Source organism: Clupea harengus, chromosome 10 (assembly GCF_900700415.2).
Source record: "Clupea harengus chromosome 10, Ch_v2.0.2, whole genome shotgun sequence".
Classification (NCBI taxonomy): Eukaryota; Metazoa; Chordata; class Actinopteri; order Clupeiformes; family Clupeidae; genus Clupea; species Clupea harengus.
Genome location: NC_045161.1, coordinates 24890150 through 24914911, shown reverse-complemented (window position 1 = coordinate 24914911; position 24762 = coordinate 24890150). Strand labels below are relative to the sequence as shown.

At 41.4% G+C, this 24762-nt stretch overlaps 2 protein-coding genes across 2 annotated transcripts in view; both read left to right on the top strand.

Annotated features, from left to right (window-relative positions):
- The first annotated feature begins 17 nt into the window (after positions 1–17).
- Positions 18–8901, top strand: LOC105895005 (major facilitator superfamily domain-containing protein 12). Its single transcript, XM_012821571.3, has 10 exons — positions 18–1222; positions 1310–1520; positions 1923–2052; positions 2294–2533; positions 3196–3288; positions 3388–3480; positions 3981–4151; positions 4250–4344; positions 4670–4800; positions 7361–8901. The coding sequence occupies exons 1-10, from the start codon at positions 958–960 to the stop codon at positions 7438–7440; spliced, it is 1509 nt and encodes a 502-aa protein (XP_012677025.2). The 5' UTR covers positions 18–957; the 3' UTR covers positions 7441–8901.
- A 14164-nt stretch (positions 8902–23065) lies between these two features.
- The window catches only part of tbc1d23 (TBC1 domain family, member 23), a 19558-nt gene continuing 17861 nt past the window's right edge, over positions 23066–24762 (top strand). Inside the window, exon 1 of the mRNA XM_042709001.1 lies at positions 23066–23448. Coding sequence (XP_042564935.1) covers positions 23066–23448 — 383 coding nt within the window. The remainder of the gene's footprint in view (positions 23449–24762) is intronic.

Genomic DNA, 24762 nt, shown 5'->3' with positions numbered 1-24762 from the left:
TATTTTATTTACAGAAACATTATGAAGTCATTATGAAGGGTTTTTTATTTTAACTTTTTTAAAAGATTGATTATACAGTTTATTGATACACTTTTTTTTGTTTCTAATGGGATACACGCGATGGAACAAAGCGCTTCCTTAAGTGGAAAGTCCCAAACCTCTCCCAAACACAAAAAAGAAAGTGTAAAAGAATCAAAAATGAAAGGATAAAGAAATACATTTGCTTTTGCTTTCAAAATAGGCTGTGTGTACCATGGCAGGGATTTATTTCCTAACTAGCTAATTTTATTTACATAAACATGTTCATGAAGTGAAGTTTCTTTTTTTGCTTTTTAACCAAGGTTCGAGTTAAAAGTAGTGATTTCAACATTTACTGATAAACTGATTTGTGTGTGTGTTATTTCCAGTTTGTTTTTGTTTGTTTTCTACCTGAAGGGATACACATGATGGAACAAAACGCCTCCCAAACCTCTCCCAAACACAAGTCCCCAAAGAAAGTATAAATCAGAATCCACTTAATGAAAGGATAAACAAATACATTTGCTTTTAAAAATGCTTAACACTCATCACTTCATTCTGCGCTCTTTAAATGACCTGCCAAACAAAAAGACGCGTCATTAAGCAGAACGTTCAAAGAGGAAGCGCATGTGACGTGCCATGTTAGAGCCACATTTGTTAAGAAGCTTGGTGACTCCATAAAACTGCAGTAGCTTTCGTTTAAACATTTCAGTGTTGTAGCCCTGCAACAAATTAGTGCCGACGAATTGTACGAAAAAACACCTGGAACCACCTGCCGCTTCACTTGGATATTACTTGTCCACATAGCACCACTGCTATAACATGGGTATCCTTCATTACTGCGTGCGTCATGGTTAGAATGCTAAACGTTTTAATCTCATCGTCTGGATACCTTAAACAAAATATTGAAGACAAATCTTCACATTGGATAAGACCAAGATGCCAGAACAGGATAACCTTCCCATCAAGAAGCGCCTATGCTACGCTGTCGGGCATTTCTTGAACGATTTATGCGCGTCTATGTGGTTTACCTATTTGCTGGTGTATTACCACACTGTCCTCGGTTTCCTCGACACATATGCAGGTATTTTACTGCTCATCGGTCAGATAGCGGACGGCATTTGCACGCCTCTCATCGGCTACGAATCGGACCGGGTAGCAGGATGCGGATCTTATGGCAAAAGAAAGACTTGGCATTTAGTGGGTAAGGTTGTTGTGACACACACGCATACTCATGGAGACACATTAGTACTGTTTTTTGACATCACATCAAATTTCTGTTTCTTTCCAGGAACTTTGTGTGTGATTGTGTCCTTCCCTTTTATATTTAACCCGTGTTTTGGGTGTACTGCGGGCACACCGAATTGGGTGGGCATCACCTATTTCAGCCCATTCATTATCGTGTTCCAGTTCGGCTGGGCAGCCACCCAGATATCTCATCTGGCCCTCATCCCTGAGCTGGTCTCCTGCGAACATGACAAGGTGGAGCTCACAGCATACAGGTAGCAACTTAGCAATCAATCTATCCACAAATTAAAGAATGAAATAACTCTTGCATCACCTGCCACTTGAGTACTGTCACCACTCTAAAAGGTATTTTGTGGGAAATTATAAAAGTCCCTAGCCTTGTCATACTCATAATTCTAGTCAGAATATACTAGAACTCCCCGACCTCAAATGTTGTGGGCGGGGTTAAATTAGGCTGGCACCCAGGCTAAAAAGTCCCTTCATCCTCCTTAAATATAACCAGGTAAATATTGCACAGAAAACCTTAACTGTTAAAGTCTTCTCAGATGGCCCAGAACACTGATGCCAGCAGAGACATAGCTGAACTGAGAGAGTCACTCAGAGCTCAGTGTGTGTGTGTGTTGCTATTAATGGGAGCTTCTCTCTTTCTGTTTTAGAAATGCATTCAGTGTGGTGGCTAACATCACAGTGTATGCTGTGGCGTGGTTGCTCTTTCACTTCCAAGTAGAGCACGCAGATCCCACCATCGCCGACAGCTTGGGACCTGTTGACATTCCCCTGTTCAGGGTAACATTTCTGTCCTCCTCGTTGGCCAATATTTGAATGAAAGTGAATCTTTTCACCATTTCAAAAATATCACTAATTAAAAGTCAAAACATGAGAAGCACACGCCTTTAGACACATTACAAAAGTGAGAGGACAAGTTCAAATCCACACCTCATTCCATGAAAACTGTACTGCACGTGCACATACAAAGGCTCCTTAATAATAATGTGATCACTGTCGCCTGTGTCGTGACTCCTGTCAGTACCTGGCTCTGATTGCGGTGGCCACGGGGTCAGTGTTCTCCCTCATCTTCCACCTGGGGACGCATGAGACGATCCAGCAGACGGCTGATGCTGGCCCTCGCGAGGAGGAGGAGAAGGAAGAGGGGGCCTGCCTGAGCAGCTCCTACCAGTCCCTGATGCCCCCGTCGCCCGAGAGCTCCACCCCGCCGCTGCTGCTGCTCCAGTGGAAGCACTGGCTTCGGGAGCCATCCTTCTACCAGGTGAGTCGAGCCTTCATTAACGTCAAGACAACAGCGTTATATTTTTGCTTGCAATACATTATCAATGCATTGGCATGGATACGGATACATTTTTTTCAAACTGTGGACAGTTCGAAACTAATTTATTCACATAACCATTCTGGTTTTCCAGAGCATCACTTCTCTCTGCCTCCATGTTAGGGTTCTTGCTAAAGTGGCAACAGTCATGAAACACTGATTTAGAAACAGTGATTTAGACATTTCCTTAAAATAGGCCTTTTGAAGTTACTGGCTTGGATTAGAGTGCACCTTACTTTACGTAATATCGTTTCTACTTTGTGAAATAGCATAGCTTTTCTTGTGTCATCAGGTTGTGTCTGTTCAACCGCCAGTGCTGTAAACAAGCTTGCAGACGAACATACTGTACCGTCACGATATAAAGCCATATGCTTGGTCTTCTTTACTATTTAATACAATAGAAAGGTTTAAATAAAAAGGACCTGGCATAGGTCAGGTGTCATGTGCTTGACAGTATTTTGGGGTGTACCCTGCCAGAAACCTACCCCAGAGGTTAGCACGTTAGCACAGTGTTTGCATATCTGTGTAAGGAAATACTCTTGTTCTAACCTGAGCTCCAAACTTCCCCAATGACTCAGTTGTTTTGATGGTGCTTCAACCCACAGGTGGCCCTGCTGTACATGTGCACCAGGCTGATAGTGAACCTATCGCAGACCTATATCTCCATGTACTTGACCAACTCTCTGATGCTCCCTAAGGTAGGCAAGCTAAAGCATACTCTGCTGGCCTGAACGACATCAAGTTCTGTTGTCTTTTTTTGTGTGTAGATTTGACATGGCCACTCTTTCCAATCCCAGAAATTCATTGCCACCATTCCACTGGTGATGTACGTGAGTGGGTTTGTGTCGTCTCTGGTCATGAAGCCTGTTAGCAAGCTCATTGGCATAAATGTGAGTCCACACTCTTTCTTTTTAATCTCCTATGTCTCTCTCTCTCTCTCTCTCTTTCTCTCTCTCCTTTCCCATCTTTACTTCCTCTTTGTGTCTGTCTTTTGGTTGACAGTCATTTTCACCTTTGAACAAAATTCTCGGTAAGGTGTCTGTGTCTGTAACATTATATTTGGGTAGTATAAATTCATATTTGAAAGAAAAATGGTTGCAGTCGGTGTTGAGGGGTGCCCTCATTAGATGGATAACCATGGTAGAACATCGCCGTGTAATTCATTAAAGTAGGGTTAATCTGTGTTTAGCCAACAGTGAACTTTGATTGGCCCGATTTCTGCAAATCTTCCTAAAACTAAGTATTATCAGGAACACACTTCTTCAGATTAGGTCCATTTAACGTTTACAATGTTACCTGCACAACGTCAAACTGAAATGGGTCCTGTTACTTTGAAATAACAATCCAAAAGACAAGCCATGTCTGACTATATTATCAAATTAATTTCTAGATGACCTATTTGGTGGGTCTGCTGTTGATTCTGGCCTTTGCCTTATGGGTTCTGCTGGACACGAGCATGGGCACGCGCATTTACGGAGGGGCGGTTCTCCTGGGGTCCGGTTCTACCATCATCCTGGTCATGTCTCTGTCCCTGACTGCCAACCTCATCGGAGAGCAAACGGTGGGCATCCACATCCTTCTGCATTTGTGTTGTTTTTCACTACTGTGCCATATTACAGTGTGTCCTTAACAAACCTGCCAACTTTTTTCCACACTCAGCAAAGTGGAGCCTTTGTGTATGGAGCAATGAGCTTTACTGACAAAGTTGCCAATGGCATTGCTGTGATGCTAATCCAGACCTTGTATCCTTGCCAGTAAGTTGAACCCTTTTAATTGTCACCAAGACGCTAACACAGTCATGTTTAACAATTCCATGTCAAATTTAAGAGTCATGTGATTAGGCACTTTAAGAGCCGGTCTGAAAGGATTAAACTAAATATTGATTCCACTGAAATTCCTTTGCCTCAGTATATTAGAGGTTTAGTATAGTGATAGTGATTTCAATATATTTTGTATGTATAAAGTACAGTTTATTACAGTTTATTAGGATTTACAGCCTGTATAGACTGTTGCACTACACAACGGACTGTATATGTGTGTGTGTTTGTGTGTGTGTGTTGATCCATCTCCCATCTATAGTACTGCAGCCTGCTGTCCTGACTGTGTGTGGTTTTACCACGTTGTTATGGTGTGTGTGACCGGCGGGGTGGCTGTGGTTGCGGCCCTCAGTCTCGTCACCCTCTTCCTCTGGCCTATCCAGATTCGTCAGTGTGAGTAACGACCCTGACAACACCTCAAGGTCAACTGCGCACAATACTTCCTCAATGCATTCCTGTCACCTGACTCATGGCAATGCAGACACATAACCACATGTCAGTGTGTGTGTCTGAGACACATAACCACATGTCAGTGTGTGTGTGTCCGAGAGCCTATAGACGCAGAGTGGCCTTTGACCACCATAGTTACTCTATGCGGAAGACTCGGATACGTGGGTTTCTAGAGTTACAAGTGAGAAGGAAAAGATGTGGTCACACTTTATTTGGATGGTCCCTTATAGACAATCTACAGATTATAAACAAACTGTCTGTTGATAAGGGTTATGGGTTGGATTTGGAAAAGTTCATGTTCATTGATCAAAAAGAAATCAGTAACCATCGGTAATGTCTCTGTAGGGGGACTATCCAAATATGCTTATAAAATCATATTCCACAGTTTGCCTCACGTAAGTTGTTGTCCGCTGCATTGCTTTGCTCTTTTCACAATAATAGTTTAGTAGCATTAATCAATTTATTTCACTGATCACTGACAGATGGAATGCATGACACCGTGTGAAACTTTACTAAAAATGTAACAATTTTAATTAGTGTACATTCACTCAGTCTATTCCAATTCATAATAGAGTTTATAATCACTCCACATTCGGTAAAGGATTAATTGGTCCACTGCAGACCGGTTTGCCCCTAACTCAAAGAAAATATTCACTTTTACTCAGTGCAGGTTTCAGACCAACCCCTTTCAGTTGAAGTACACTGACGACACAGAATAATTGTCGTAATAATAAGAGTACACTGGTCAGTGTGGCCAATGTGAAATACTTATGGCTTATAAGATATGGACACAGGCAGTGTAGAGATTAGAGCATAACTGTAAACAGCCGACTCAGCACCCATTGAGGGGAATGACCATTGCTCAAAAATGCCAAAAATCCACAGGGTTCTCAACCCTAAATTCTTAATCTCAGCCATTAATCTCATCTGCGGCAGGAGCCATTTGATTGATGTTGTAAATCAAAGGCAGCCTATTTTCAAATTGTTATCATTGGTTCCGGCTCTCCTGAAACAATGGAGTCAGTATTTATACCAGTGTGAAGTAAGGACTGCAAGGACTGCTTCCTTAAATGTCATCAGATCCTTTGTTATTGGTACACAGCAGGTGTGGAACCTGGCTCCTACAACTCTACAGTTGAAGGTTAAAGCAGATTAATACCCATTTTTCCTGATTACAGATCTAATCTGTTTCTCTGTATTTGGTCAGTCTGTCCATGTGTACGTTTTGGATCAGCAGCCTTTAATAAATATTACGCACTGTGTTTGAGCTGTTTTAAATAGGCCTACTATGTTTTTAAATAGTGACCTACTCTGTAACTTCAGGGTGTATCACAATTAGCACGGTATACAGATACAGAAAGGTATCGCAATACTCTTTCGTTAAATACGGCACCATACCTAATTTTATTAGTATCGGTAGGCTTCTTTAAAGCAACATTATGTAACAATTTGACCTTAAAATAACAGCTTGAAAATCATTCTGGTGGTACATTGACTTGTAACATGGAGAATGGCGTCTGTGCCACTGCCACAGCATGCCTTGACATTTTTTTCAATAAGTCTTTCAGTTACTAGAAGTTGGGCTAAGTAGAGTGCAAACCTCTGCCAAGGAGGTGTATTGAGCGATAGCCTATCTGGTTGCAAATATAGCTTACTCAAGTACCCCTATAGGGGACATCAGATTATTGCATAGGCTACTGTGTAAAAACTTTAATAACACTATGATATGATTTAAAGCCCCATTATCCGAAAATTGGTATTTTCTGCTACTGAGCGCCCCCCTTAAGGGGCAGAGTGTAATTTATTTTTACTCCACTGTCGTAAATACAAATCGCACTTTGAGACCCCTAATGGACAGTGGTACACGTGTATTTACCATATATATACCAAATAGTTTTATTCATTGTGACATTGGAGATTAACCATTCCATAACCAATTGAATAACAAAAAAAGAATGACATTTTTGCTGAAACCATATGAAGTTCCTCCACTCCTGGTTGGATATTAAAATGTATGAACACACTATGGTACAATAATTCACTCCTGTTGTCTTATGGTTTCTTTTCATGTCCCCCACTGCCTTGCACTGACATTGACAAACTATATATGTAGGATTTTTAGGTTATTTAAAAAAAGAAGAAGAATTTTAAGTTCCATGATCTGTCATCTATCATACCATTACTCTTCCTGAAGTTATAGGTTTTGGCCGTGGTATCATTTTAGTATCAGTATCGAGATATGTAGGCAGTATCTCTATCTGTCTCACATCTCCCCCTACCTGCATGCTATTTATCTTGAAACTTTGCGGTCAGACTGGTTTTTTTGTGGTTTTCAGAATGACTGGACTTTAACTCTTACTACTCCTAACTCTTCTATGTAGTCGAATCCAAAGCTATGTCATGCTGTACATCCGTCTTTTTCCAAAGCAGGCGTAGATCAGCTCAGCTTCCTGTCTTTCTCTGCAAAAATGCTTTAATGAAACATTGCCTGGTCCCCTCACAGGCCATCCTGTTTTCACTGGACGCGGGGGAGCGGATGGAAAGGATGCATATGGCAGTCTGGGCCGTTCTCTTGTCGACTGAGGGCCTGACACTGCACTGATAACACTGACTTGGCCACCAAGTGCACAGTTGCGTAGGCTGCTTGTCGCATTCCGCCTGCATGCATGGAAAGAGGAAAGGAAGCCACCTGAAACACTGTTTTGTTTTTCTGTCACTTTTTTCTTCTTCGGGTCCTCCATCTCGTTAAACGAGGAAGCACATCAATAACATAAGAGACTTGGTCATCAGCCAGCCTCAGAGTTGATTTGCTGTGACATTATTGACACTACCTGTAATCCCCAGTTGTATATATTATTTGTGTTTGGGCAGAACACCCAGTCTGTTGCATAATGTCATTATGATTTTTTGTAAGGACTTATCAGTGTTTAAGGTATATTTTAATGGGTAGTTAATTTTTATAACATCCTACAATTCATAATTCATATTCTGTTCATGGTACTCAAACACACTTGTCATTCCCAACCAGGCCAATGACGAAAATCTTTTTACATCATATAACATGCACCACATGTCCAAATGTGTGGATGAAATACATCACTTTGCAGAGTAGCTAGAATGTATTAGTGCCAGATGTGTTGTAACAGGTGTTTACAAGGCAGCGATGTACTTAGCCTACCAGGTTTAGACAAAACTTCGGAATGCTTCTTTTAATAAGACCATTGAAAGACTCTTAGTTACAGATCCAGTCATTCAGAGAAGTCGTTATTTGTATCCTTCTGTGTAGTGCTCAATGTGCAAGAAGAATGTCAGAGTGGATATCAGGGAAACACTGAAAAAAGAATTCTGCTGACCTTTGTTTTTCTGTTCCTCAAATGCACCATATTGTTCCTGTTGCCATTCTCGTTATGATATGCAGACAGGCCAAATGATGAGCAAACGGAATGTAATCATGCATAGCTAAGTCATGATAAGTGTTTGTGCTGAGGGGGAATTTTCTTTAATGAGAAGAAAAGTCTTGCGTGTAGATCACACCAGTCTTCTTTTTAATGTGTTGTTTACATGCCACAAACAGCCGTGGCAAAAAGGAGACAACAGGCTACAATTCAATTAAATAAGTGCTTCATTCTGCACCAAATGTGGGTTGTGAGAGAGTCAGTTGTCGGTAGTGAGTGTGTGTTGTTTGTAATGTTTGGTGAAACGCTCACAAACAGGTCTCTGTCTTGTGAAAAGGGGAACCTCAAATAGGGCCTCCTGCACGCCGTAGAACCCCATTCATTCATTATCAGGCAGTGGTGGAAAGTAACTAAGTGCATTTACTCAGATACTGTACTGAAGTACACTTTTGAGGTAGCCAACTTGTATTTCCATTTTATGCTTCTTTATACTTCCACTGCACTACATTTTTACATTATACTTTCTACTCTACAACATATTATTACAGCTTTAATAACTCTTTTACACAATAATAATATAACAACATGGATAATATAACAAGCTTTTAAAAAACAACACTTTGTTAAAGATTAAACCAGTGGTTTCCAACCTTTTTGGTGTGTTGTCTTCTCTCTAAATTTCTCACAAGGTTTCATTTCAATAAATGTTCAAAGGATCCAATATCTCAACCAAAATCAAAGATTAGAGAACAAGCCCAAAAACTAAAAACAGATTTGTGTATCAGAACTTTGTTTTTCTCCTTTCCTTTCCCATTAACCATCTCACGTCCCTTCAGATTTATCTGGTGTCCCTGTCTATAAAACCAGTTACAAGTTAGCCTGGGTGCCAGCCGAACTTAGCCCCGCCCACAACATTTGAGGTCGGGAAGTTCGGTCTGGCATTGCTCCGTTGGGGCGGAACTATGCCCGCACCAGAGCTGTTCGTACCAATCAAATTGTCAGGGCGGGCTTTATACGATGATGGACAGATGATCAACATTAACGTAATCAACCACGTCACCAAAGAGCGCTTGGGTTGAATTCGTTTTCAACAAACATGGCTGCCGCTGGAGAGCTGAGATGTGTAGATTCTGCCATCGAGTCTGTTTTAGAAGACATCGACAGCGCATTCATTTAGAAAGAGGAACAGAGAAACGCGATCAAGGCATTTGTCGATCGAAAAGATGTTTTTGCCGTCCTTCCTACGGGATTCGGTAAAAGTTACATTTATCAGCTGGCCCCGATGGTCGTGAAGAAGATACTACGTTGCTCTGATTGGTTGTAGGTCTATCCAATTGAGTGAAGATGCATTTTTTTCCCTGGTTCGGTTGAAACACGCCCCATAATCACAGCCCAATGGAGCAGTATCAGACTCATATTCTGACTAGAATTATGAGTATGACAACGTCAGGCTAATATAAAGTAGTTCAAACTAGCTCCACCTCCAGAAGCAACAGTAGCAACAGTAACATGCTGCTACATACTGATACTGATACTAACATACTGATGCTTCAGTATAAATCTAATGATGTCATATATAATTATATATCCGTCAGAGGGACCAAACCAGTACTTTTACATTGATACTTTAACTATATTTTGCTGCTAATAATGATGTAGTTTACTTAAGTGGGATTTTTCATGCAAGACTTTTAGTAAATGGAGTATTTTTTTCAGTGCTGTATTGATATTTTTACTTTAGTAAAAGATATGAATACTTCTTTCACCACACTGTTATCAGTATAAAACAAGACACAGACAGCAGACGGAGCCGTAACAATAAAAAAAAAATATATATATATGTGTGTTTTTAGCTGTAAAGTAAAATTGTATTCCTCAAGAAATTATTTTCTATTGCAAAGAGCACTTTCAAATTCAGTACACTCAGTCTGCGAATGGGTCACATCGCACTCCCATGGTGGGATGTCTGTGTGCCATAGAGCCAAATAGAGCTGTCAGATCAGTACATTTATTTTAGGGAAGTATATGGAGTTTGTCATTAAAATGTGTTTCAATCACTTTGTTTCATTTTGATAAAATTCTCAAATGTACCGTGTCATTTAATTTGCAGTATGGCCTACACAGTTTGCATTCAGATTTGGGGATCGGAGTTTGTCTTTTTCTTTGCCTATATGTTGCACTAGTGGCTGAGTACTGCTTCATTTGGAGCCTGCGCCATAAGACTGACATATATGACCTTGTTATATGTTATGGCAGTTACAAGTTGCCATTGATAGTAATTGTCAATTTCACACAGACTGTTATGGCCACCAATCATGTAATATGACATCTTATTCTTACACGTCATAACATGTTTATGACACCATCATGGGGTTCTTGTGACACAGGGATCAAGTAGAAGTGGGCCCCTTCAATCGCCATGACACGTAGGCTTATACTCAGGCAGATCCTATCATTTCAAATTGTGTTTTCTCCTCTCCCTCCTGCTAAGACACTTCCTCATACCTCATCTTCAAGAGCCACACCTGTTTTTCTTGCTTTGGGCACTGGCTACGACGTGTCCAGTCCTTCAGCATATTTCACAAAGCAAAGGTTACTTCATCTGAGGAATCTCACAGAGAAATCTTTGCATCTTATTAGCAACATTCAGAAAAAGCACCAAAAAGGCAGAAACCGCAGTGAGAATTAAACCTCATTTTCACATACTCTTGTTAACCTGACACAGAGAAGCAGACATATGATCTACTGTAGATTAGTTGATATCATGCAGCAATGCCTGTATGAAAATAATTAGCATAAAATGAAGTAATTAATTATAAGGTAAAGTACCGTAATGAATAATAAAAGGTATAGAAAGTTCTTTTGAGAAAAAGAAGGTTAAGAATTAACAATTTATACTGCACGTTTCTTCACATCTTGCTTGACTACGTACAAGTTTGCAGTTTTATCATCAGTCTTGCAAAGATAGCACACAATGCATACTATTCCACATAAATGCATACTATTCCACACAAATGCAAACGAACACTAATGAAAACATACCGAACATATTTTTTGGAATCTAGCATCTGTTGGTATTTAACTCTTTCAAATCTACACCCACACACGTCCCTCGACAGATCTCTTCATCTCACTGTTTGGATTTCTGTGACATCCGGCCAACCTTGATAGCACTCTGAGTCATCCCCATCTGGGCGGACACCTTAATTGAATATCAAAAACGCGTTATGAAATGTAATGAACAGAAACAAATAAAACCCTGTAATTACTCCTCCTCCCCTACCCTTCCAGAGGGATGCAGAAGGCTACCCCTGCAAAAGCCACAGCATGCCCCCCACCGAAGTGTTTAGAAATGCGGTCGGGCGTAATGCGAAGAGCAGGCGTCATCATTGCTTGTTAGTGGCACCGCTAATTGGAGTTTGGGCAGGGGCCTGCGGCTGGTTGGAGGCGGTGCAATGCAAGCGGCCCAGAGCTTGCAGTGTGGTGCGGCGCGATGCGACGTGGTGGAGGGGATGGCATGAGGAGCACGTGGGAGGAGGTCTGGTACTGCTGCCCCATGTGGAGATCAAATACCACATGCTAGCTGGGGGCTCTGCAGTTGGCAGACGCATGGTGATACGGCGAAATGTTCATGAGTCGGAACAGATGTTTATTTCAAGATGATTAATAGTTTCTGGTCTGAATTCTACTAAATGTATGTGCTAAATAGCCTTGTGCAGTTTCACCATTGTCTTACTCTCATACTTACTATAAATCTTAGATATAGCCTATACGTCAAAAACATGTCTTACACTATTACAGAGTGGTTGAAGTTGATATCACTAACCTGTGTAGTGTAGTTACAAGACTGAGTTGTGGAAAAGTGTAATCTATACTTAGGTGCGCTCATGATATTTTAAGTGTGCTGTAGGAGGAAACCTCATACTCTGCATGTGGAGAATGGACGCCACATGCTAATTAGGGGCTGGGCTGCGGCAGACGCACGGTCAGAAATGTTCATGATCATGATTAGTGTAGATTTCACGTGTAAACAAGCTGATTAAAAGCGTAAGCTATACTTAGCCCCGCAAGTCATATCGCCAAAGTTGGAAAAATACATAAATTACATATCATACAAAGCAATGCTATTTCATGTATGAATGATCTTGCTCCACCTTGTTAAAATGTCAACATATGTCTATAAACAACAAGGGCATGAATCATTGTTGGAAACATCTGGGGTGTCACCCCATTGTAAAAAGCCTGGATGCCCAAATTCCTGATTTCATTTGGGGAAGATTCGTCAAAATGATATCAAGAAAGACTTTGGGACATTCAAGTAACACCCACATTTGTGATATAATCACAGTGATATTTCTTCATTTACAAAGGTATTTTCTAATTTAGATACAGGACACAGTAAGTTGGCCTTGCGTATATGTCTTTTGACCAATAACATAAGCTGGCTTTATTTTAAAGCTGAAAAGATGATAATAAGACAGTGATACCCAAAGGTTTGTGACTATATTTGTTGTGGTATAATTTCCCAGCAACAGTTAAGTCCTTTTTCCGTGCCATATGATCATATTGCTCTCCCTAAGGAGGTCATCCAACAATCGCCTCAACAAATTGTGTAATTACAGTCAACATCTGATACACTGTATGTACTTCATAACTTATAAACAGCAACTTGACATTTGCTGGTTTTCACTACATAACACAATGCGGCCGCTCTCTTTTCTTCCCCTGGCCTCTCCGGGGACTGAAATGCATCAGCCCGCTCGCCGGTCAGACACGAGGAGGGATCTCTCCCGTCGCCATAACGAGGCGGAGAGATCCGGAGACGGCTTCAATAACATGTCCACGCGCTCAATGACAGAGCCAGACGACGCGTTCCTCCTGCTTACTGGAAGTGAGATGCAAATGTGTCTCAGACCCCTCCTATAAATTGGATAAAAATACACCCTTGGATTTGATTTCAGGTTGGAGAAGCGCTCGAGTCTGCCTCGCAGGCCCAGCTGGAGGCTGGAGTATTAGAAGCACGCAAGCATACTCTAGCTCCCAAGAGGATGGTGTGGCTCTTAAGGAATGTCAATTTTAGACTGTAATTCCATAATTCAAATGGCAAAATGGTATTGGCAGCCTGGGACCAATAGTTGGTGGTTTCAACCAAAAACTGAGGAGTAGCTTCCCTGGGTATTCTCTTTTCAGTTTTCTGGCAAAAAGGGTATTTTCAGTGTTTCTAAAACAACAGTTAGCCCTCAAGATGAACTACTGGAAAACCTCTTGTGTGGGCACTGCGACTGCATCTCTTTCCTGCTTGTGAGACTCGTGAAATGTTTTCTAATGCTTTCTTTTTTACTGCTGGTCAGAAAGAGCAGAGCATGGCCTCACACAACCGGAGTGGTGAGACCTTCGCCACAGCATCACCCACACCGCTCTCTTGATCGAAATTACCAAAAGTTTATGGAGAGGGGAATTAGAGAGGGAGAGAAAAGGTTACAGTGCGAGAGTGTGTCATTATATATCAGAGAAGGGATTGGATGGTGATTCACTGTGGATGACCAAAAAATGCAGATTGGTTGAGGTGCCAGGCCACCGTGTCCATGTCAGGTCCAGATGGGACCTGCTGAGGCTGGAACTCCCGGTCACAGAACATCATCGTCACCACAACAAACTCTCATTACCATGACAGACAATCTGTCAACATGGCAACCCTGTTTAAAGATGATTTTTCTCGTAAACACGGCTGCCTTGTGTAAAGGTGCTATCTGTGTTTTTGCTGTCAAAATGAAAATGCTTGTAGACCTACCACAGTGATTTAACTGCACAGGAACAATGTTGTCAACACTCCAGTATTTGCATCTGGATATGGTGATTCAGGCCTTGTGTAGGCTATACCTTTTTTTTACCCTCTGTCAAGGTCTGTGAAACAGAACACTATAAAAGGCCCCAACACAGAGACATAAGATACATGGAATGCACAGTAATACTGGGAAATGGTGTCGTGCCTTAACTTTTCAGAATAACAATATTGTTAATCTAGGGAATTGTTTTCTGATTACGTATTGCACCTTTGAAAGTCTGTCTGGAAATATTTGCTTGTGCTGCTCATCGTGCAAAAAGGGATCAGCGCGACTCAGCCAACTAACTGTGTCTGATGTCTTCACATACAGCTCCTCTTTCACTGACAGACGGGTAGACACTATTCAACTGAAATGGGTGGGAGTACACAACATATACAATTCACCAAAGACACTATATGATTAATATATACATTATGGAATAATATGTTTTCTTTAAAGCAGCAATACGGAGTTCTGTTCCAAAACTAGTAAGCTACCTAAACTACCTAAAAGGCATGCAAAAACCTTGCAAACACCACCAAAAGCCCAGCTGAAACTGATAGAAGCTTTTGGCAGTTTAGCTGGCAATGTAATGCATGTGAAAGCTTGTCTTCCATTTTTGCAGGGTGTACCAGCCCGTTACACAGAACTACATAGGGCATATCCTGGATGGCTAGTGGGGAAGACACATGTGTCCTTCACATGACCATATGCTATCAAAATTAATTTGAGGATGGTACCTAAACTAGTTGCCTATAAAACCATATCTCAAAAAGTGTCAAATTGTTGCATAGTGTTACTTTAACAAAACTTTGCCAACCATGTTTTATTTGCTTTATCTTACACACATACACATGTCATGCCCTCATTTGTAAAAGTATTTACTCACTACATTTTGATCAGTTTATTTTGGTTCATTTAATACTCATTGTCCTCTATCAATGTTCACAGGTCTGTGTGAAGTTTTAGGCGACACAGCTATGCAAGCAGTAGACTCGTGTTTGCTCCCCGATCGCTGCAAATTGACTGTATGTCGCTTTGGGTAAAAGCGTCTGCTAAGTACCAGCCCTTTACCGCTTTTCCTGGTCTTGTCCAAGTCTCTCCTTTCCCTGCCTTGAGTTTTGAACTGGGTTGTTTTGACAGGAATGATAACAGCACCTCTCTCACTTGCGTTCTCCTCTTCCTGAGCCTCACTGAAACCTCTCTGAAACAGCTCATCCAGGCTTACACCGTTTGCATGCTGGGGTTTTACACCACTTCTTTTACCGCCATAGAACCATGCAGCCATCATGCTCTAATGACTCTTACACACAACTAAGATTTTGAGAGTGAGCAAGCCTCCCCAAGAATCCCTCGCTGGATGAGATTGTGCTTTAACAGCTGGAATGGGCTTTAACAGCTTCAGCCCCTTAAGAGCCCGAGGAGGAAATTCAGTTTCTCTACACCCACCGCCTGATTCCATTATTTTCACCTCCCCTGAGGTACAACCTGAAAGTTCAGCTGGCCCAACTGGAACGTTAAGCATTAATCTCATCTATAGGGCACTGTGAATATGCAAGCACTCACAGTTAGATTGTTACTGTTCCCCAATGTTTTCTCTTTTTTAGCTAAACTCTGCTGCCCACTCAAGGTTGACAGGCATTTAACACAGTTGTGTTCTAAAAATCAGTAAAGAAATATCCACACTACTTAAAGCTGGTAGCAGCTTTAGACCGATTTACTGGGACATGTGAGTAGAAACCATCAAAAAACAAGTGAACATGAAAACCCTGTCATTTCCAGATAACATAAAACCATACATTAACCCTTGCACTTGTTTAATATTTATGATGTGGTGCTCCTCGACAACTGAAAGCCATAGGCATACCTTGATGTCCCTTCCATTTATTGCTTTAAGTAAAAAAAAGTTTAAATATAGCTATTATGACGACCGTCAGAAGTCAGTAGCTGTGCCAGTGATGGTGCCTGTGTCCCAGGGTTACTGTAGCACAGCCTGACTTCTTGGTGACTCACACAGTATAGAACTCTCAACACGCTCAATGTGTGGGCTCCTGAACACACACACGCACACACACACACACACACACACACATGCTGTACATACTGTCCTTTGTTGTGTCCAGTGGTGCCCCCTCTTTCACACAGGGGTAGGGATCCTCCGAGAGGGCATTAGTCAGGTGGCTTAACAACGCGATCGTGACAAGAGTGATAAAAGCATGAAATTTGGCACACAATTAGCTTATATCCTACTAAAAGATATTAGAAGGGGTGCCCAAGTGAAACTGCTAATTTTTTCGTTTTAATGAGATATTAAGTTTTGACCTAAATCAAGATATGCGTTACCTGTGGTCCGATTTTCAAAACGGTTATTTTGCCTAGAAATGCTTACCAAATAAGTAATAAATCAGTTATTTATGCATGTTTGTGTTTTCTTGTTTGTTTTTGATATCCACTAGTTTAAACAAATGTCCCTTTAAGTAGCAAAACAGACAAAAAGACTTGTGCCCATGCGCGCGCTCATCCAAGATGGCGGGAAAGACGTAATTCTGCTATATCTGTTAAGTAAAACCGTTATTTTACCACCATTTAAAACCATATTTGCATTTGTATCTTTTATATGTATAAGGACTGTAATATTTTATTAAAGATTTGCTTCAACATCATTAAAATAGCACCAACAAAGGCGCATTACAGTACCAGGAGGCTAAGCAGAAAAAGGTAAATTTGGCGCAGATTGAGCGTGTCTTTTCCTACATCAAAACTGATCATATGAGGAATGTGCTGTTATAAATAGCTCTACGATTTGCTCTCTGGACAATCACATTAACACATTGGCTTGCATCTCAACTTTTCTTGAACACATTTGCAACGTGAGCAGCGCTGTTTGCAGGTGCACGTAATCAGCTCTCTCCATACAGTATAGACCCTTTGGGATAGTCATCCAAACCTAATGCTAACATTGCCCTGAAGTGGTGTTATTTTGCAGGCTGGAACGGAAACTGAACTTGTGCGTATTGCAACTGCAGAGACCGTTACATAGCTCTTTGGTTATCCTTGGTGCTCTGTTCCACACGGCAGAACTAGTGGGGGCCTATTTTCGCCAGGCACACTTTCTGTTGTAAACTGAAAGATGCTGATACCAGTTCCGTGAAATGAGGAGACTGATGTCGTGGAGCTGGGATTGTGAGCAATGGACCTCATTCTCGCACATTTTGTTAAGTGTCTTTAATATCTTCAACCTAAGAAAAGATCTCCACCGGTCATGAATGCCTGGAAATGTGTTCTTAAACGGCCAAAGTGTGCACTGATTCTTAAATTGAACGAGCGTTCTCGTTTTCTTTATTTATTTATTTATTTATCACGAAGCCTCGTAGAATCATGACTATAAATGTGAAACGTAATTGTTAATGATACAAATATTCTTGTATTTATTATTATTATAATTATTGATGCCTGTAGAATTCATGTGAATGCACTCATCCACGATTTATCACAAATGCAGCCCTTAAGAACATGAGCGCACTCCAATCTGGCCTTGTAGCGCTCGCAAAGAGACGTCTCTAGCCAGTATTCTATCTCAATGATACGATCATAGGAAACAGAAATGCCCATTTGGTATATCTTTTCTATCAATGTCTTACTTCTAGTGGAGCTATGCATATTTAGCCCAACATATAGTGGTAGGGGTGGCTCACGAGATGCTGAAATGCAAGTTTGGCCAGTTTTGGCCAAACATGCCTGGCTTTCAGACTTCTCTTGATCCTCTATGTTGAGACCATAAAGAATGATAGAAACGAGAGACTTTAAGCTTGACGGTTAATATTTTGAATGGCAGTCCATTGGAAAGCACCCAGAAAAAATAAATCCTTTGTGTGCAAAAATGTCTTTCCTTAGCCTACAATTGTTGCAGGCCTCGCTAGAATTTCGGCGTCTTCTGAAAAGTTGTGTTGTTTCAAAGCATCCTTCAATAGCCTGCTTATTGCATCCCGGAAATCTAAAACGGTGTTTCTTCCATCAGTTTGTTCTTAAAGAGTCTCTTTGTAATGTTCTAGCAAGACATTGATTAACCTGGTTTTATTTATAGTTTTCTTAACTCCAATATCTTCAAGCCTCTTGATGTACAACGACAGCTCAGAAAGTTTAAACATATGAGTTCCTTTTTTAATAGCTACATTCTTCTATGTACTCGATAAGCTCGATAAATGCTATTGACTTGTTCATTTTTCATCATCACATTTGTCAATTTATAACAGCACATTCCTCATATGATCAGTTTTGATGTAGGAAAAGAAACGCTCAATCTGCTCCAATTTGACCGTTTTTCTGCAGTAGCCTACTGGTACTGTAATGCGCCTTTGTTGGTGCTATTTTAATGATGTTGAAGCAAATCTTTAATAAAATATTACTGTCCTTATACATATAAAAGATACAAATGCAAATATGGTTTTAAATGGTGGTAAAATAACGGTTTTACCTAACAGATATAGCAGAATTACGTCTTTCCCGCCATATTGGATGAGCGCGCGCACGGGCACAAGTCTTTTTGTCTGTTTTGCTACTTAAAGGGACATTTGTTTAAACTAGTGGATATCAAAAACAAACAAGAAAACACAAACATGCATAAATAACTGATTTATTACTTATTTGGTAAGCATTTCTAGGCAAAATAACCGTTTTGAAAATCGGACCACAGGTAACGCATATCTTGATTTAGGTCAAAACTTAATATCTCATTAAAACGAAAAAATGAGCAGTTTCACTTGGGCACCCCTTCTAATATCTTTTAGTAGGGTATAAGCTAATTGTGTGCCAAATTTCATGCTTTTATCACTCTTGTCACGATCGAGCCTAAATTTTGCATTAAGCCACCTGACTACATGTGGTTGGGTGACCATGGTTGATTATATTTTTAGACTGTGATGAAGACACAAGTGGACTGTATCTTCAATAACTGAGAATGACATGAAAAACTGATGACATTTCTATCAAGGGGATCCTAATTTCAGTCAAGGAAAGCCAGAGACAATTTATCTTTTTTTTCTGTTCGTGTGTTGTGTGTTCCAGATACAGAATGCTGGTAGAGTATCTAAAATATAAATTTTGTCCAGGCAGATATTGACTGCGGATAATCCTACCTTGTTATAAAACTTTATCAGTTCTGAAATGCCCTCGTGCCATTTTTAAAATTTGTAATCTCTAAACTCCTCCCATTCCGTGTAACCTGCGTAATTTCACATCTTGAATGTGTCCATATCATTAAACACACATATCAATCTACATATACTGAAATAATCCTGTTTATTTATGTATGTAGTGTGCTTGTACACCAAAGGAGAGTATAAAAACAGTGTGTATGTTTTGGCACATTACCACTCCTTGCCACTGAGAGTGCTGTGTGTGTGTGTGTGTGTGTGTGTCTGTGTGTAGGGGGGGGCATGAAAAAACATTTAAAGGCAAAGCAAAGCCTTCCCTTCATGCACAATCAGCAAGTCTGTGGGCAGCATGCCTTAAGACCAGCGAGTGGGCCGCCCTGCTCAAAGCGGAAAAAGAGGCATTTGAACTTCCACACTCACTCTCCGTGCGTGGAAGTGTAACCTTAAAACATGGCAGATTGCTTTGAGCCCAATCAGGAGGTGTAATAAGTCCCTTTCTTCCAGATGTACACTAGAGGAGATGAAGGGGAGGAGAGGGGGGCATGGCAGGGAGAGAGCATGGGAGGGCGGGCTAACTAACTCCAGCTGTGTGGTTATTATGGCTGAGATGCAGTCTCTCTGGCTGTTACTTCTACCTGTGTGTTCCTTCATCTCTGTGTATGTGTGTGTGGCTTTTTTTCTGATTGTGTGTGTCTGTCTGACTGTGTGTATGTGTGTGTGTTTATTCCACTGTTAAAGTCTCAGACACCATGTGTCCATATTGTTACTGGATTTAGGGAGAACTTCTGTAGGTGGTTTGAGGGGACAGACAATTAGAGCCTTCTGTTAGCAGCCTTTTTTCCATTTAAAAAAACTGCACCGTCATTTTTGTTTTTCCTCAAAGTTGGTTTGCTGACATTTGCTGCTTCATGTCAGTGTTGACTCTAACATGCTGCTTCAGTTACCTTCATCTGCCATTCCCTTCCAGTTTATCAAATGAATACATAACAAAAGGGGTCAAACTGCTGCTCCGCGGAGCACGTATGACTGTGAGTTTGTGTGTGTTAGTACAGCTGGCATTAGCTAGTCTGTTGCAGTTTGTGGTTGGAGTGTGGTGATGCTGGCTGTGTGCTCTGGTTTGCTCTGGTGTGTGTGTGTGTGTGTGTGTGTGTGTGTATGTGTATGTGCATACATGCGTGTGTGGGGGTGGGTGTGTGCATACATGTGTGTGTGTGTGTGTGTGTGTGTGTGTGTGTGTGTGTGTGTGTTTGCACTCTGTAAGTGGGGGCAGCTCTTGTTTGGCTGCTGGTGCCCTAATCCTGCTGGTCTTACCCACTCTCTCCAGACTGCCCAATCTTGAGTGACCCACAGGGAGGTGAGGCTAGAGGATGAGAGGAGGAAGAGAGAGAGGGAGAGAGGGAGAGAAAGAGGGAGATTCAATTCCACAGAGAGAACGAGAGAACTGGTTGGAAGAGGCTGTGTGTCTACCCGTCTACCCCATGTTCTGGCGCTTGTACACGCATGTGTGTGTGTGTGTGTGTGTGTGTACATATGTCTGTGTGTCAGAGTGACCGAGAACCACTGACTCCTGCCTGCCTGCCTGCCTGCCTGCCCTACGTTAGAGAGAGGGAGCGTGGTTAGCGTGGTGAGTGTGTGTAAGCGTGGTGTGTGTGTGTGTGTGTGTGTGTGTGTGTGTGTGTGAGCTGTTCTGCTGACTCTACCCACCGGCGCTGGTGAGCGGCACACGGCGGCCATGGAGCTTCCCAGCATCACACACATGGGTGGCGGTTTAGGCGCTACTGACAGCGCTGTCAAATGGCAACTCTGCTACGACATGACGGCCAAGACCTGGTGGATGGTGAGTGTGCCTGTTGGAACTGACCAGGGGCTTTGTTTTTTTCGCTGGGGGGTGGGGGTGGGGTGGGGGGGTGGGGATGTTGGAGGTCTGGTCCTCCCAGGTTGAGATTGGTTGATTAATTGTGTTTATAGATGGTAATTAGTGTGGTTGTGTGTTGTGGTGTCATGTGCTGTGTTCCCCTGAGGAACTAGTTTCATGATTCATTATTGAAAGTGACCACTGAAACTTTGGGGATATCATAGAATAATCTCATTGTGAAGGGCTCTTTACTGTTTATTGGTGATATTATGGGATGTTTACAGGAAGTGAAGACAGCTTAAAACGTTATATTTGGTTTGAAATCTCTTCAGTTGGTTATGTCATTCTTTGCTGATTATACCCTCAACATTATTGTTTTTGCATTGAAATAAGCATAAACTTTTTTTCTTCATTAATTGAGTCACTAAGCTTACATCAGCTTTTATACGAACCACTGTTGTCAATTTCATTTAACAAAGTAAGGAGAACTTTTTATCAAACTTTTGTTTAAAGATGTTTATGAATGCTCGTCGTTAGAACCAACTATAGAACCGATTCTTTTAATAGTTAATTCAGTTGTGTTTGGGAATGGTACGTAGATGACTGCACTTCTGGAAGACCAATCTGGAATTGTTTTCCAATTTTTCATGAACTAATAGAACATGTCCCTCAAAGTCCACATTTTAAATGTTTGAGAGCTTGACAGCTTTCTGTCCGCAACTGTTCCACTGGTGGAATAATCTTCTCCTCCATCAGACCGCTGTGTCAATGTTCCTGAGCATTTTGAAAAATCCGATTTTCACAACGACATCCAAACGTGAACACCCATAAATACTGTATGTTGCTGAAGATATGTTTGCCTGCAACATCACTCAATCGGAGAGGGTTGTCTCTCAAGAGTCGTGCTGTGAATCACTGCTTAACCTAGATATGATTTTAACAACCTCAGGTCTGGGAATTGTCAAATATAACAATAAATACTTCTCACTAACACTAACAGTCCCTCAACACAGTTTTGGCTATACTTTTTTGTAATGGTGTCATTTTTTCCTATGTCAGTGATTATAATTGACTCAATAGATGAACAATAGGAATGTGGGCGGCTTTTATTACCTGTTGTAGTCCCTTGCAACCCTACTATCCCCAAATGTTTGGTGATTTTTCCTCGCTCCTATCCAGGGGACTGTCTTTCTCGTTTGAGTTTTCCATGCTCTGGAGAGCTCCTTTCTTCTCTCAGCCAGTTGCTTTTGGAATGCCCTGTGTTTGCTCAATGCTCCAGTCTCCGTTTTTGGCTTATTTATTCATCTGTAATGGATTGACTTCTTCCCCCCCTCGCTCTCTCCAGCTTCTATAACAAAGGTGATTGCCTCTTTCTCTCTCTCCCTCTCTCTCTCCCTCACTCCTCTGTTCACTATTCAGCATTAGCCACCCACGCTTTTGTTTAAACCGGCCTGGCAATTAGGACGTGCCACGAGGTCTTACTAATAACTAATCAAAATGCAGGGCTTTGATTGTTTGTCAGGCGCGCTTTGAGAAATGAGCCTCTGTTTCACACATGTGCTCCGCTCTCCTCTGCTCTCCAGGCCCCCTGTGTGCCTGAACCCAGGCCCACCCTCAACATTCACTTCCAGGGAGAGAGGGCAGGCCTCTCTCGCTCATGAGCTGTAATAATGAATAATAATTATCATTTTATGTGTAGAGCCCAAAGTGCTTTATAACCCATACCAACAATATAGATGGAAACAGTAGATAGTATGAGGCAACTCTTATACACATGAATTAAAAAAAAAAAAAAACAATCTTCTCTTCTTCACTCTTGCTGGCAATTAAGGTCCTGTGAAACTGGACAGGCTTGGACTTGGTTGGCTATTTGCTTGCATTGTACCACACTTGTAAGTCACTTTGGATAAAAGCATTGTCCAGAGGACTACTTGTCAAAATAAATGTGAGGCATCAGGGCCACTTTGAACAAGACACAGAATGTTCAATATTGACATCACTAAAATATGGGGAGAACAAATCCTGAAGTTGCTGTTTTATATCTTCTCTGGACATGGGCTGGTGGTGTACTGTGTGATGCTGGTGTCAGTCACCGTGGGAGATGTGTGCTGTATGATGCTGGTGTCAGTCACTATGGGAGACGTTTGCTGTATGATGCTGGTGTCTGTCACTATGGGAGACGTCTGCTCTATGATGCTGGTGTCAGTCACCATGGGAGACGTGTGCTCTATGATGCTGGTGTCAGTCACTATGGGAGACGTGTGCTGTATGATGCTGGTGTCAGTCACTATGGGAGACGTGTGCTGTATGATGCTGGTGTCAGTCACCATGGGAGACATGTACTTTTTGCCAGAGTGTTTCACGTGAGGGAGTCTTACTCATCCCCCCCTGACCACAACTCTGCTCTGTTTAACCTTTCCAAAGCAATCATTATCTCACGAAGGACACACTGCTTTGTTGTAATGTGTGTGTGTGTGTTCGTGTTTAGTTGGCCCACGTGTATGTCTCTTGGTGTGTGTGTGTGCGTGTATGTGTGTGTGTGTGTGTGTGTGTGTGTGTGTGTGTGTGTGTGTGTGTGTGTGTGTGTGTGTGTGTGTGTGTGTGTTGTGTGTGTCCATGTCTGTATGTGTATATTTACTGTTGTGTCTTCCGGTTACCAAACGTTTGGTCAGGATATGGGGGTGGGAGACACATGTCTGACTGTTGTGGTCATAAACTCTGAAATGGCAACAGAAACAGGAAAAAGAAGTTCCGTTCACAGTTCAACAAAATACATTCTTATACCGTTATAAATCCCCTCAAGGATTATGGAGTATCCTTTGGTATTCCTGCTATACCTTCAATTAAATCAAACTTTAATCTTTATTTATGAAATGATATGTATGGATGCTGATATGTAGGCTATAATATACTGATATAAATCCTTATGTTGTGGGCAGCAGTAGGATTGAATGATCTCCATGGCCCACTAAATTGGTTGCTAAAATAAGACCATGAATTGTTTATTCTATGGCTGTGCTTCAGTCAGAGACCCATGTGGTGAATGGCTTTGATCTTATATCCTTCTGGAAATTAATATGAGAAACACCAGAGAAGAAACTGAGATGCAATGAATCACACTGAAGAATGAGTAGAAATGGTTTTTTTTGTTTCTGTATGTTTGCAGGGGTGATGGCTGAGTCAAATTTGGATGCAGGCAAATCTGATGTGCTTGATGCTTAAGGAAGGGGGAAAAACTTAATCAAAGAAACATCTCAGAATTTAGGATGTTCTTAAGTAAAAGCAAACGGAGGATTAGTGGTGGCTGCAACGACTAATGGGCTTTTAGAAATTAAACACAAACATTTACATGAGAAAAACGTTGCTCGGGCTGCAGGCCCTCACTGTATTACACTAAGTGGAAGCTGAATGAAAATCCAAATTTGGATTGGGATTTAGACTTCCCTGCTGCGTGCTGCTCCAAAGAACTCCTTAGCATTATTTAGAAACATTTAGAGGAATATCAAATAGCGTTGGTCCTTACCATTGACTCTATATAGAGGCTTTTATATATATATATATATATATATATATATATATATATATATATAACCCTCATATATTTATATATATGTAATGGGCTATCAGTAGTGCCGCACGCCCATGCGGCGCTACTGACAGCCCGTTACATATACAGT

Bases quoted from the DNA above. Each gene is read 5' to 3' on its own strand.
- LOC105895005 (XM_012821571.3), top strand. From the start codon at position 958: ATGCCAGAACAGGATAACCTTCCCATCAAGAAGCGCCTATGCTACGCT. The intron at 1,521-1,922 runs GTAGCAACTTAG...TTTCTGTTTTAG, and splicing joins GTGGAGCTCACAGCATACAG to AAATGCATTCAGTGTGGTGG. The intron at 3,481-3,980 runs GTGAGTCCACAC...ATTAATTTCTAG, and splicing joins GCAAGCTCATTGGCATAAAT to ATGACCTATTTGGTGGGTCT.